Here is a 14,963-nt window from a genome sequence, read left to right as displayed (position 1 = left end):
AACTTCTGACTTCAAGACGTCTATTTTAGTTTACTCATACACATACAGAAATGGCAAGCAATTATGTTGGTCTTACCTGTTTCTCACTGAGATGGTTGGTTAGTAATAAACTCAGATCAGCTTTCCAATGAAACTATAATATGCTTTTTTGCACCTAAAATGTGAGAGAATCTCAATTATGTGTTTTTGCAGAGTTGCACAACAAATAGCAAAGTCTTCAAACCAGAAAGCACATTTATCATGTTGTGCCTGTTTTAGAAAAGTATTTTCCTCCCCCTAATCCAATGGAAAATATCCAGTATTACAACACAAAGTGCAAAAGCAGGAATTACCTATCCATTACCTTAGCGTAATGACTCATTTTGGAGCAGACCATGGGACACAAGTTACCCTTAACTTCTAAACATGCTGATGCGATTCTATGGAACATATGTTCTTCTACTTGATTTCAACCAATTCCTAGGGACTACTTAGACCTAAAAAAAATTGAAAGACCCACCACAAGCAAAACCATAGAATCATCAGAAGTTTTACAGCACAAGCTACCTGATTTAACATTTTCCTCTTCAGGGCCACTTTCCACCCACTGACTGTCACTGGTTAGCAATCGATTTTGTGATTCACTGAGTGGTCGAGTAGGAAAGGACTGATTTGGTCCAGAGCTGAGAAGTAAGCAAAGTCAACAGGAATTCCATAATGGCAGGAACTGCTTATTTCAGACATTTCTAGTTACTCAGAGCAAGGCAAACAAAACCCTATACTGACAACTAAAAATGGCCTCCTGCTCCCAATCCTAATTCTCCTATATGCCTGCTCTGGTCATCAGTCGAAACCCTTACCTGACATAGGCTACTCACAGTTCTAATGGAGAAAACCACAGACTAATAGACAAGAAACGGCGTGAGAACAACAATGCTACTGCCACACAGTTGAAAAGAAAAACTAACTAGTACTATCTCAAAAGAACAACCTAATGCCATTTTATCCCACCAGCAAATGCTAGTGCCTTATGCTGAAAATCTTCCTAATGCAAAAGGACACTGCTGTTTGCACAAAGGTCCTGCTCTTGTGTAAATTCCACAGGTTATATTGCACTGGAAGCATATTCTTCACAGTATTGCCTTTGAACCCCTTAATGCTTGATAAATCAGGTGACTGCTGCTCACAACATCAGCTACTAACTCACAAAACTTACACAGAATGCTTCTAAAATGGCAAATGTGAACACCCCCAAGTAATGAGCTAAAACCCCTCCAGTGTTAAAAGCCAGCAAATAGCCACAATGATCAACCACTCTTGAAAACTGTGTCTCAACATCCCTTATTTAAACATGGTTTAAACCACGACAACATGCTAGAGGAGGTGAAATACAAATACCACCTAGCCTCTCATTCAAAAAAATATCTTAAGCATTTTTTTTTCCCCAGGGACCATTTTTCAGCCTCCCCTAGGACTTTTTTGACTGTATTTTTCTGTATTAGTTTCCTCTGTTATAGGTCAAAATCAAGAAAACACTTTCTGCATCAAGCAATACTTCTTAGTCTTGATCCAGTCTGTCCTTCTCTGAAGACTTACAAAGTAACTCTGAAGATGACAAGAAGTATGAAACATTAAAAAATAAGTTTGAAACAAATTCTTCTCTAAGTATGGAGCAGTACAAAATCAGTATCTTAAATACAACAGTTACCTTTTGGCAGGTTCATTTTGGCTTGAGACAGCAAGTTGCTCTGGATCCATAATCACCAAACGAGTTGGGAAATTACACCCATCGCCCAAACTAAACCAGAAATAAAGATTCAAATTACTGTTTGTAGTTGACTTTAATGAACTGAACAAGTACCCATGCGATAAGCAAACACTACAGGCTTGAATCAATTACTTGAGTGCAGCACTGAACTCTGGACTTGAAAAAGGCAGTTCTAACCACTAAACTGGATGATCAGTTAATTAAATCTTGGAGCTCAAATGATTCCCACTCTACCATGCAGTATGGACTGCTGAGCACAGCACTAGCCTATCTATTTCAAAAACACTGTTTCTGTAGACTGTAGTCCTTGCCTTCCCATAAACCACCATACACATGTAGTCAGACTTACATAGTCATGTAGTATTTACAACCCCAGAAGCTGTAGCATAAATAATATTTTGGTGGCCGTGCTTTTCCCTCCGCCCATCATTCTGAGGTTAGCTAAGCCTTCTTTTAAAGCAAGTTTAATCAGGACAAACATGGTGGCAAAACAGCCTGATCCGTCTACAATATAGCCCAGTCAACTTAAGATCTTTTTATTACCTCTGCTGCTCTGCAACCAGACCTCAGCTTCACAAATAGGTTCACCAACCTTTTAAACTGATATACAGTCCCCAAAAGCAATGTTGAAACACTGCTCCTACTTATTTCTGCTTTCAGGAGTGGTGGGAGTGGGCAGCAGGTCAGCCTTGTTTCAAGCTTCTGAGGCATGTTTGCAACTCCCTAACACCAGCTCAGCTGAAGTTTTAAACCAGCTTTACATAAGGGTTTTTTTTTCTTTTTTGCAGTGCTGCTTATTTACATGCACTTTTTCAGGCAGCTCTGATACTGAAACCGTCAGCTACAGCAAAAGGAAAGCTGTCAAATGTTCTTAGGGGTAAGAGGGGGTGTTTTTAAACTGATGTTGTTCCAGCTGAACAACATCAAGCAGTTGAAGTTCAAGCATTTGGATCTCGACTGAGTCGCTGATTTCTGCTTTACAATTAGACAGTAGTACTATAGCCAAAAGGTGTATAAATTTTGAAATACACTTCTCAAACCTTTCCAAATTTCTGTATCTAGAAGACCCTTGTCATTGAATGAAAACCCCACACAATTTGCTTAGTTTTCTCCTGCACATTTTCTCTACACCAATATTCATTGTGCAAGATTTACAACTTGGCATTTCAGCTGTCCCTTATTTTTTTTAGGAGAAGGGAAAGCAAGGTGAAAGCCATGGGATCAATTTATTCCCAATTCATTCCCATTCAGACTGAATACCTGGTAAAGATAGGGATTAGCCAATACTTCTTTTCATCTCCAAAAACTTCCCTCAGATTTTTGCTGCACCCAAGAGAAAAGCCATTTTTATCAGGGCCATTTCGAAATGTAGGTGCACGGAATGTTTCTGTAAAAGAAAAAACATGCAGGATCTCTAAAGTGATAAGGAGTCAGGGAAGATAAACAGACTCAGACTTATCTATTGTGAAAACAGTGCTGGGCAGGCTGAGACAATCTTGATGTATATTACGGGGGATGGGGGAAAGTAATCTCGAGTAATCAGAAAGCATTACAAAAACAATCACAGGGTTACTGACAAAAATAGAAAGGTAAGAAAGTCTCATAAGCAGAACAGTCATCTTTCTCTTTACTTTAATCCAAGGTCTGAGACAGAGCTAAGTACCATCAGCATGCCAAAGTGCCAAAGATACCACACCCCTTATCCATCAATGGCTAGTACTCTCTTTGGCCTGTGAAACCTTCTTTGAGCAGGTGGCTTCCTCTTTCAAAAGCAATTTACCATAAGCACCACTGGACCTGAACCCATACAGGACAGTATTTTGCCACTTCTGCCAAGGCCTGCAGTTGAATTAAGAGCATCCCATGGTATCAGGGAAAGATGATAGCTATTACATTAGAAACATAGACAACACATGCTGTAGTAAGCCACCACCAGTTTTCTAGTCAGTCCAGTTACACCCCTGGGAAGTACTGAGAGGACTCATTGCTCTCTCCATACCAACAGCTCTTCTTGAAAGTTGGGGCTGTTCAGCCTGAAGAAGAGAAGGCTGCGTGGAGATGTCATAGAAACCTTCCAGTATCTGAAGGGGGCCTATAGGGATGCTGGGGAGGGACTCTTCATTAGGGACTGTAGTGACAGGACAAGGGGTAATGGGTCAAAACTTAAACAGGGGAAGTTTAGACTGGATATAAGGAGGAAATTCTTTCCTGTTAGGGTGGTGAGGCACTGGAATAGGTTGCCCAGGGAGGTGGTGAATGCTCCATCCCTGGCAGTGTCCAAGACCAGGTTAAACGAGGCCTTGGGTGATATGGTTTAGTGTGAGGTGCCCCTGCCCATGGCAGGAGTGTTGGAACTAGATGATCTTAAGGTCCTTTCCAACCCTAACTATTCTATGATTCTATGATCCAGGCAGTAAATAAAAGTACTGGGTTACCAACTGTGACCAGTGACTTTTAGGCAAGGAATATGCTAAAATTTTGTTCAAAGCTGAAAAGGAGACTGAATATTCCCTAAATCTAGATATGTTAAAAGAGAAAGGACTCAAACAGCCTTCCTGTCAAGCAATCAAAACACTTCCTCCATCAAAAAATTCTAGCAAGCTGAAAATTATTTCAGCTTTTAACCAACCCACTTCCTTTTTGAGATTAGAAATTTGACTTCCATTGAAAGGTGTAAGATTTTGATTTAACTCAGTTGTGCAAATACCCACCAGTCCCTATCCCCTCTACCCCCCGAGAGAAACACTTAAAAATTGATTTAGCAAGAACTTTAGATATTTCAACTCATGCACATAACTTGCTTATGCTGGTCAAAGCCCTTAAAACATGTAGGCATAGAAAACATGTGAATCTTTCATTATTTAGGAAGTGTGCATCAGTGTTTCCATTTTTATAACACTGCTTTTACAAGCCACTTCCTAATAGGGTCCATTTTCTCTCACAGGATTAGAATACTCTTTTGGATCTAGTTTAAAACGTAGCATGCTAATATACAGTAGAGCCTTTACCCTGGGTGGGGCCACCCAGCTACTCAAAGTATTAAAACAAGAGGGTTACTGACAAGTAACAATTAGGTAATACAGTTATTACTATAAAAAACGCACACACAAAAATGCACAGTGCCTCAGAGATCTCCAAAGTACAAACAGAAGAAATTAACATTCATCATGAATCTGAATGTTTGGCTCCAGCAGAGGACCCTTATACATGCTTCATTTCCCTGTATGTTTCTCCTTTAAATTACTTTTAGTGAATATGCTTTTTATTGCACAATACTTAACAAAACTGTTTATATGTGATGGCATATCCTGTAGACCTCACATCCCCACTGACTTGTTGGTTTTCTGGACAATGAATAGTTCCACATTCAAATTAACTGACCTATGGTTGATCTGTTTTTGCCAACTAGCCAGCAGTGGTAGCTGAAGAGTGACAGTATGCTGATGAAGAACATGGCTGCCACAAAGAAAAGGAAAAGGACGTGGAATTTTGCATGGGTAACTGGCAATTCATTCTGGGAAGAAAGAGAGAAAGAGATTAATACATTAACACTTCTTAGCAACTAATGCAGCATTGTCATTAAACATTTTTCTGCCATACCCATTCTTGTATAGGTCTTTCACCTCACTTTTCACAAAGTTAAAAAAACACAAGCCCAGCTTGCATTTCATGTCATGCTAGGCTGGTATACAACAGCTTCAAAAGCTGATGGGTACCCCTCAACCTGAGTTTAGTAGCATGAGTACCTATGTTCATGTCTTAGTTTTTAAATGCATAGTAAGGAGCAAGGGGGAAAAAAAAAATTCCTATACTAAAAAAAATGTTAACTGTCCACCCACAGCCAAAGAGACACAGAGAAAGCATGTCCAAAATCACTTTATTTGAAGGGAAGAAAATACAACAAAAATGGCCAAATCCTTTCCGAGCAAAGGACCTGCCTCTGAACTGCTGCAAGGAACGTAAAACGGGAAAGGCTGTCATACTGTCTTTCTAAGACTGAACAACTAGAGACAAGACATGGGACAGATCTTCAATTTTTTATGATCTCTGAGATTTCAACAATAACCAGCATGTGCCTACCAAAACCAATCTGCCATGTCTGACTAGGCAGAAATGAATCACCAGAAGATACATGTGAAAAACAATTTCAGTACAGCCACCAGATAAAAAAAAAAAAAAATACAACCTCCCACCCATATCAGATAGTCAATTCCACCCCCTAGCCTAGGTATTTTTAGGCTTGCACTTTCAAGAGGCCAGTGGGATTTGTAACAATACTATTCTGCTTTTATATCCTCAAAATCACAGAACTTTTAAGTAGCTGACCTTTAACAGCACTATGAAAGCAGAGAGGCTATTTTAATTCAGCTGTTTAAATACCATTATTGCCATTACTTTTTCCACTAGCTCATTCAGTATACCCACTTATCTAATGCCGATTTTTTTCTTTTAGACTAAAAGACATTTCAATTAAGATCAAGTGCACATGGGCATTATCTTTATCCCTGTACACTGCCTATATTCACAGGAAACACATTACAAGTCTCCTTCTTTCTCTGATAGTGTAAATAACTACCATGGAAGACTGCATTAGAAAAATTACAGCAGGAACAGTATTTAAATAATTACAGCAATATTGAATTTTACCTTTGGACAATTCTCTGCAGCTTTCCTGTGGCAAAGCTTTGCGCAAACAAAGACAATTATTAAACACTAGTATTATGTTAAGACAAAGTGTTTGAAAACAGCACAGGCTATGTTAAGAACAAAATGGTTGGTGCTCTCAGCTGTGCCAATTTCTAACACCCAACAGCAGTCTGAGCCCTTGTTCTCCTAGAGAATGGAGGAGAAAGTACATAAGAGCACACTACTAACTTCCAAAGCATAAAATCTTGCTACTGAAATATAGTAGTACAGCTATTCTGGATCACTTCCAAGTGGTTCCTCATCTTGAGCAGCCTGACTACACCAGGTGCATTCTCTGAATCACAAGTAATGCTTATGTGAATATTCTGTATGACGAAACCATTCAGAAAGGTCTGAAAAGCTCAGAATACTCCAGAGGTATAAAGAATTGCTTATAAATTACAAAACCTTTCTAACTTCAGAACACATCTATTACCATTAGATGTAGTTTCAGTCAAAACCATAAAAAAAAAAATTGCCATTCTTTGCACAAAGAACCTATCAGTACATCAGTGCAGTTTTTCTTCTTTCCAAGTACTGAAATATCTTTGTGGGATGTATCTTCAGTGTAACATCTGAAATTGAACCAGTACATAAGAAAATAAACAGGAAAGCTTAAATTAGCTTTTAAATTCCAAGCTTTATACCTGAAGAGTAGTATTCATCATCTCAGCTCAGATGCTAGAGCTTAATGACGCTGTTGTAGGCAAGACGTATGGCTTTTAAGTTACACTAATCTGCACAGAATGTCTAGGGAAGAGCCCTGGGATTTACCGTGGAGTCAGGCAGATACACACAGCATTTATAAAATGCTGGCTAACATCAGATCATGCTACAGTAAGAAAATGATAACACAGTCCAGCTCTTTGAACTGCCAGCTAAATTCAGTTTCCTTATTTACTGCCTTTTCATTGATACAGTTTTGCTTTGACAGTCTGTGCAACAGTCCCTCTTCCCTCTGCTGTAGGGATGTGTTGTATTTCGTGATCCATTGAAATCAAAGCTATCAAAACACATATTCAAATTGCCACTTATTCCTAAGCTTCATGTTAAAGCTATGATAACTCCTCCTACCTCAGAGTACACTGCATTATTCCCCAGTTTCCTAATTCATTTTTGTAAGCTCTATTTCTGTGACTCTTTTGGAATTGCATATTTAAACAAAATGGTTCTCGATAAAGAATTCTCAGGCCAATTCTTCATTTTGAAACTCTAGTATCAGTACCAGCTTAGCCTTTGTGTTTCCTGTGGGCCAGAAAATACAGGTTTACTTCCAGCTGCATCTTCCTAAACAGTGGCTTTATAACCTGAGAGGGATTTTTTTTGATTACCCATTATTAATCTGCATGATCTCCAAGGAGCATTCACATCTTCTGACTACCCAGTTTCAGCCACTGGTTGTAAATTCTTGAATGACAGCTGCAGAACTGAAGCATCTTTCAAAAAAAGGCTAATTCCTTCCTGAAGAGAAGCATGCAGGCTTTGAGTGTATATAACAAGCTTATTCACTGTTGTGTTCTAGCAGCCATAGCACGTTAAAAAGAGAGTGAAACTTCAAACATTTGTTACATAAGAACATTATGCTCAGCAGTACAGAAGCAGAGTCTTGCAGGTGAGAGAGTTGTGGAGCTTAGAAAAGGAAGCAATTTGCACAACAAAATGTAGGCTACTTAGCAAACATAATAAACTGAAGCCAGTCACTATTATAAAGAGTCCCGTTACAAACTCCTTCAAAAGCATACAGTCATTTCAGCATGTATCAAGGTCACAAAAAACCTCAAACAAATTCCACAATAAAAAACATGCTGTCAAAGCATGACTGATTGCTCATTTTTTAGTCGCTAGATCTAACTTAGATCTCAAAAAATGTCAAAAGATCTGGTATTTGTCTTTATGGGTACATGCAAGAGGAATGAGCTCTCACTAAGGATCTGGAATCTCCTTTTTTGTTTGTTTTGTTAATACAACTGAAGTTTTGCAGAAGCATGCTCCATCTACCCAGAACACATTATCACATCCCTGAATTAGCTCTACTCAGGACTACCAAAATAATTTGGAGGACAATGAAAGACACTGAAAACAGCTGGAAAACATAGGGTTTTCAAGGGGGAGGGAATGCAGCAAGAATGAGAATAGACAGAAATATACACTGGGAAGTACCACTATGCAAACAAGGCATCAAGGACTGGGCATTCAGCCAGTGCTGGTGTTTATTTCAAATACATTTGGTTGAACTGAGGTTTTATCTGTTCATCTTTAACAACTTCCTAGGTAGAAATAAAAACATTATGTGTATAGGAAAAGTAGTTATCAGTGTGAAAAAAAGAGTAGTTCATATTCCCTTAATCTATAAAACAGATTTTAACATCCACATCAGTAAGCCTGTAGTAAACATTTACAGCCAGCGTAGTTGTTCCATCACTGTATGAACAGTATCAAGATCTTTCTTCAGCGCTTCTGTAGAGAGCATGAGTGTAGATGTCTTGCATGTATAAGTGGGAAACAAGAAGACTCTCTTCAACAGAAGAGTTGGGTAAGTGTGCATATCTCACAAGGTTTGCAAGTACCTGCATATGTGCTGTGTCTCCATGCAAGTATTATCCATAGCGCAAAAACTGGATTGCTAAAATGTGTTGTTAGCATGTACACCTTCACAACCTCACTATTACAAGGTCTGAAGCGCCCAAGGATACGCTCCCCCAAAAAAGCAATTCATCTTCCATCCCAACACTGGATATATACAGTAGTATATACGATGATTTGAGTAACATAAGTGAGGAAGCAAAAAAAAAAAAAAAAAAAAGAAACACTGCCATTTGAAGCTGTTTGAACATTTGCCGTTTGAAGCCATACTGTAACATTTCTGTCAAGCTTTGAGGGGACAAAACCAACATCTAGAGAGCCTCAACAGAAAATGTCAAAACAGTAATCTGTCTGATGCTGTATCAGACAAAGCTGAGCATTTGCAATATGTTGAAGCAGTCTATAGACAGCACATGTCAGCAGTACTCCACTCCAGTCTGGATACAGATGTAGAGAGAAGCTTACAGGACTCTATTCTGCAGTCAAAAGAAATTGCCTAAAAGCTTACATATTAGAGACATAGTAAATTTTGCAAGCCTACACAATTATGGTGCTGCCACCTCTTTCTGGAAGTCTACTTCAATCAGGCTATTTTAAAAATCAGAGGAATATTAGCTTTGTGAATTAACTGATTTAATATGAGTACAGTGATTCAGAGATCTACTCTAATGGTAAGACCATGGCATCACCAAGTTCTGTCTGGGAAATACCCAAAAGCAAATGCAACAAGTGCAAGCACATGACTACATTGTTTATGGTCACATTTCAGAAGTAGCCCACTCTTGCAGGAATGCATTTTTAGCAACTAAATCATTACCAAAGAGAGAGAGAAAAAAAATCCCTCTTAAGTTTACACCCTCTGCTGAAGGGTCTACTTCGGTATTCAGTCTGATGGGCTTTGGAAAAGCCTTGCTACAAATGCCATTAAATGTTCATTGTGGTCAGATGTCCTGCAGACTTCTGTGGCACTAATACTTATGAAGTGAGATGAAAAAGTAAATTCCTTTTTTTTTTTTACCCTCAAGCACTGACCAGTAAATATGTAAGATTTCTACATCTACAGATTCATCAGACATTGCACACCATGTGCTGGAAAGCAGCCAGGCAGATTCGGGAATGGCACATTCACAAATTAAAAATTTATCTATTTACAGTCACATAAGACTGAACAGCAGAATCAGACCATTTCATTTGAAATATTTGTCAAGCCACAGCTAGGACTGATAAATACACTCATGGCTTTCATCTCACACAATACTGACAGCTCAATTACCAAATAGTTCCTTGCTGTCTAGTGACAGGCTGCTACACAGACTGACAGACTTAAAGAAACATAGTACTTTGGCAGGTAAGACCCATAGGCTTAGGTGAACATAAACATTCTTTTTGCACCATTTATCCTACCTGTCTAATGCAAACTGTCTCAAAATACAGCTATTCTGAGTACATGATCAAGCTTCTCTTACCCTGAACATGGCAACATCTTTTTGCTCCAATATTCCTTCTACAGCTATGGATAATGACTGCTTTTCCCAGTTACTGACAGGAACAACATCTAAGTGCTGTTATTTACTCATAAAGATGTGATGGAGAGCCTTTCACTTACAATGACTTTTCCCATGCTAGCTAGTGGAAACTGATTAAAGGAATTCCATCACCTGCTCTTCTGCCTAGAGACAGAAAGAATCACAAACTCTTGGAGATGAAAGAGACCACCACCAGAAGACACTCCATTTAGCCTGGAATGGGACTGGAACAAAATTGATAGGGGGAATACAACACAGACATACAAGAATGGTTGCTCTTCACACGGATGTTATTAAATCTGCTAAGATGTGTGTATGGTATCAATCATTTGACAACTGACTATAGCTGCAAGGGAGATGTATATCATTCACACTGTGTACGTATCTTACCATTCTACCCATATTAGACTGATAAAAACTACTAGTATGAAGTTCAGACATGCCTATACAGGGACTCCAAAACAGAGGTTGGTCAGTTCCCAAGAAATTAATCTGCCTTATCTGGTAGCAGATTATCCATAGACAAGTCTAGGAAGATACAAAACTTTTATTTATATTTCACATTTCTCACTATTTTTTATACACATGTGTGTGTATACAGAGACACACACGATTCTATATATTGTATTTAATGTAGCCAGTTCTTTCTATACCTACGTATCTGTATCTGATAGTCTCAAAATAACCTGAGCTGTGCTACTCGATTTTGATGGAGCAGAGAAATTGCAGTGTCCTCATCAGAACTTCTTCCTCCTATTACTCATCCTGGGCAGTGTAATACATTTAATTCATTAAGATTCAGAAGGTTCTCCTGCTTCTTTGATTGATGCTGTTAACAGTAATGAACTATGGAACAGAGTAAATGGTGAGTGACAACATGCTGATACAGCTTCCAATAATACATCCAGAATTAAACAAATGAAGAACAAAAAAAAGCCTTAGAACTTACTGTCCAAAACTTTATGAAGTACTGCAAGACTGTAGCAGCAACAAACAGACAGTACAGTAAGGAATACATTAAAAACAGGAGGAAGAATTTGTAGTTAGAAAATCCCACACAATTATTCACCCTAGAAGGAGGGGAAAGAGAAAGAGGTTACTATGATATTAAAAAAAAACAACACCCAAAACAAAAAAAAAAACCCAAAACCCAATACATTCAGCTTTTAGAGAGCATAATGTGTATGACGTCAGTGGTATGTCCAAAACAGTCCGGCACTAGTGTTACAGAAGCATTTTAAGCCACCATTTTGAATAAAGTTCTTCCTCAGGCCAAATGATGTGGGCCCTTCACATAAATTTTGTCCCCCAAGAAGTTCTACAGGACATGACACGAGCTGGCAAAGCATATGATACATACAGTCTGTATAGGAAGCATCTCACACACTATGAACTAACTATAGCCAAAATGGAAGATGATATGAGCCTCTCCAATTTCAGTGGTTACAAAACCACCTAGAAGTCAACTACTGATAGAGTATTCTTACAGTGACAGCAAGTAATATTTTTACTGACTACCAAAGAATACAAACTGCAGAAGAGTAATTGTCTGAGTGGGTCTTATGTATCATCCAGAATTGAGAACTTATTTTCACAGAGTAGTGGGTGTCTCTTCTCCTGGTAACAATACCAAAGTAAACAAAAGGAAGAAATGCCACTTCTCTCAGGTCTCACTAACTAGGGTTTCTCTATATGAAGAGAAATTGCATGGTTTGGGGTACTGGGCCTGCAACAATATGTTTCAACAGATCAGGAGCAAGATTTATTTTCACATATTAAAGCCTCAAGAAGTTATGTGAAAAAAATCAAGTTTTACTTCAAAGTTGCATTTTTGAAGCAGCATCTAACTCATGCAGGATCTAATTCATTATTATTACTGATTTTTATTTTTTCTTAAACTTACCATGGACAGTGGTGGTCCATTTTTAGTACACATCTGAAAGAGAATTTCCAGCAAGTTAAAGCAAAAAATACATTTTCTTTCTAAGGCACATACTTCTCGCTTCTGCAGGCTGGGGGTTGAGGGGAGAGGAGTTGGGTTTCCTGTTTTCTTTTTCTTTTGTTTACTTGTTTGTTCTTTAAAGTACTCTGCCCCACTGTATCTTTTTCAAATCCTTCTCAATCATGCCAATTCTCTGTACTATAGCAGCCGTCCTTCCACACAAAAAGACCGAGTGAGATTCAGCGAAATTATGAACAGTCTCTTAAATTAACAGAGGAAGCATTGCTGAGCAACACTACATAATAATTCATTAAGCCACCCTAGTTTTATGTGTGCACTGAGACAAAACAAATCTGTAAGGACCCCTCAGTATTGTGTGGGTAAAGTATGTTAGCCTGGCATTCACTCCAACTAAGTCTACCTTAGGGTTATTTTTACTACCGTTTTTTGTTTTCTCCTTGCTTGTTTAAAGCTAATTGAGGAAAAGAGCAGCACAGTGGGTAATGTGAACAGTCACATGTCATTTCCATCCAGTTCTATTGTAAGGACAGACACTAGACATTTCAGACACACAGACACATTCACCGTATTTGCTAATAAATAAGATTTTAGCCAAAAGACATGTATTAGGTTCTTCAGTTAACTACGTTTCCTCAAGCTCAACCTACTGAAGTCTCACTCATAGCTTCCGTCTTCAGTGCCCTCAGACTTGTCTGATGATTCAGAATCAAGCTAGGGAATAGCAGGGATGTCTTTGAAATGGTTAAGGGATGCAATTCCACTGTCAATCTCTAAGATTTTTAGCATTATTAATAGCACACATCTGTTTCAACACTGAAAAAAATCAAGATATAATAGTTCTATAATAAGCATTTGCTGGTGCTGGTTATCTTGGACCTGCCTTTCCTCGTTTTCAATTGCTGATTTTTACTTTATTTATTTATTAATATAAGCACTATTTTACAAAGCCTCAAGCAGGTTTCCTAGAAAGTTCTGCCACTTTGGACAATGGGGCAGCAATAAGAATATTACACCAACAGGAGGAACTTTGCTCTTTCATGAAATCCAAGTAGTTAGGGTCTGAAAGAGGAACAATAGTAAAATCTGTTGTGCAGGGGCTGACACACCAAAGACATGAACACACTGAAACGATCACAGGAAAGACAAAACCCCATCATTTTAGATACAGTAACTTACATGTCACACGCGGAACAGTGGTGGCAGCGGTCAGGTTTGATTAGCTGGCATCGATCACAGTATCTGATTGCTGCATTTAAGTGGAAAGGGTCAAGTCATTAGAACTCATTTAATTTTACAAAGGTTTTCTCCCTTAACATGAACTGAATCTTAAAGAGCTCCCTGCCCTCCCCTACCACACCTGTTCTCACAGGCCTTCATGTGCCTACTCTCATATGTGTACTCCTGATTTTTTTTAAAGAAATGTAACATATGAAAGTATTTTAAACACTTCAATCTATTACTACTGTACTGAGTCCATTTCCATTTACTCTTTGGCTTCTCAGGCTTCCCATCCTTCATCCTCTGGCACTGATCCCCTATGGCTTGCTTGCTTTCACCTCTGGACAGGCTACTCCAACATCCTATTGTGACAACATGTTCTTTCAGCAAGCCAACTTTCTGCATTAGCTTTCTCTATCCTCTTCACCACAGAGTGATCTAGCAGACTGTTCAGTAAATCAGCTCTTCCTCATCTTTCCTGGGTATTTTTAAACAAGCCTTCAGGCTCTTCTCAATGGAAACAAGACACCAGCACAGGCAGTTTGAAAGGGGGAGGAAAGCCAACACCTACAACTACGCAGAACTGCTAAGAGCTGGCAAGAGCTTTCCAGACCACTTGAGGAACTTAGACTGGGATTCCCTTAAAGGGAGGCTTAAATTCAAAAAAGCCAGGTGTCCTTAGACTTTGGAAAGTCACAACTTTGGAACAGTTATTCTGAGGAGTTTATGTTTTTGGAAAACTATACAGGGTTCTTCGTTTCAAGAAAGCAAAACAGATTTATATACATAGATTAATTTTTTTTTAAAGAATATATATATGCATAAGACAGCAGTTTCACAGATCATTCATATACAAGTTGGAATCAAAATGCCTATACATATTAAAAGCAAATACAGAAATAGCCTATAACTAGCTTTGTACTGAATTACAGATGGAAATGGAATAACATTTATTCGTTCTTAAATTCTAGCCTTAGGTATGATGTTTCTCCTCTTGCTGAACTGCTGAACCACTCATAAAAAGAAGTTTAAAAGGGGGATATTAATGATTATAAAATTGAGTAAAAAGTTTAATTTTCTCTATTTCTAGCTGATTTAACTGTATTTCTTTGTTGTGTTTATTTTTATAGCTATAATTAGAGATAAATGTTATCATCTATCTGCTTGCTAGAAATGGATTTTTTTCAAACTTATAATTATTCTAAAGAGCAGCTCCATATTGAGATCCCCAGACAAAGGA

At 38.4% G+C, this 14,963-nt stretch overlaps 1 protein-coding gene across 4 annotated transcripts in view; it reads right to left on the bottom strand.

Annotated features, from left to right (window-relative positions):
• The window catches only part of ZDHHC20 (zinc finger DHHC-type palmitoyltransferase 20), a 42,550-nt gene that overhangs the window by 2,460 nt on the left and 25,127 nt on the right, over nucleotides 1–14,963 (bottom strand). Inside the window, exons 5-12 of one of the 4 annotated variants that reach the window (XM_057399640.1) lie at nucleotides 13,682–13,751; nucleotides 12,446–12,478; nucleotides 11,492–11,612; nucleotides 5,129–5,261; nucleotides 3,008–3,134; nucleotides 1,688–1,777; nucleotides 547–662; nucleotides 77–154 (exon numbers count right to left, since the gene is read on the bottom strand). In XM_057399640.1, coding sequence (XP_057255623.1) covers nucleotides 117–154; nucleotides 547–662; nucleotides 1,688–1,777; nucleotides 3,008–3,134; nucleotides 5,129–5,261; nucleotides 11,492–11,612; nucleotides 12,446–12,478; nucleotides 13,682–13,751 — 728 coding nt within the window. In that variant the 3' untranslated portion in view covers nucleotides 77–116. The remainder of the gene's footprint in view (nucleotides 1–76; nucleotides 155–546; nucleotides 663–1,687; nucleotides 1,778–3,007; nucleotides 3,135–5,128; nucleotides 5,262–11,491; nucleotides 11,613–12,445; nucleotides 12,479–13,681; nucleotides 13,752–14,963) is intronic. The other 3 variants (XM_057399641.1, XM_057399642.1, XM_057399643.1) reach the window with 3 other exon arrangements.

This window comes from Pezoporus wallicus, unplaced genomic scaffold, assembly GCF_028554395.1.
Source record: "Pezoporus wallicus isolate ANWC-B61680 ecotype Strahan unplaced genomic scaffold, APGP_CSIRO_Pwel_v1 scaffold_6446, whole genome shotgun sequence".
Lineage (NCBI taxonomy): Eukaryota > Metazoa > Chordata > Aves > Psittaciformes > Psittacidae > Pezoporus > Pezoporus wallicus.
This window is presented reverse-complemented; position numbering and strand designations above follow the sequence as displayed.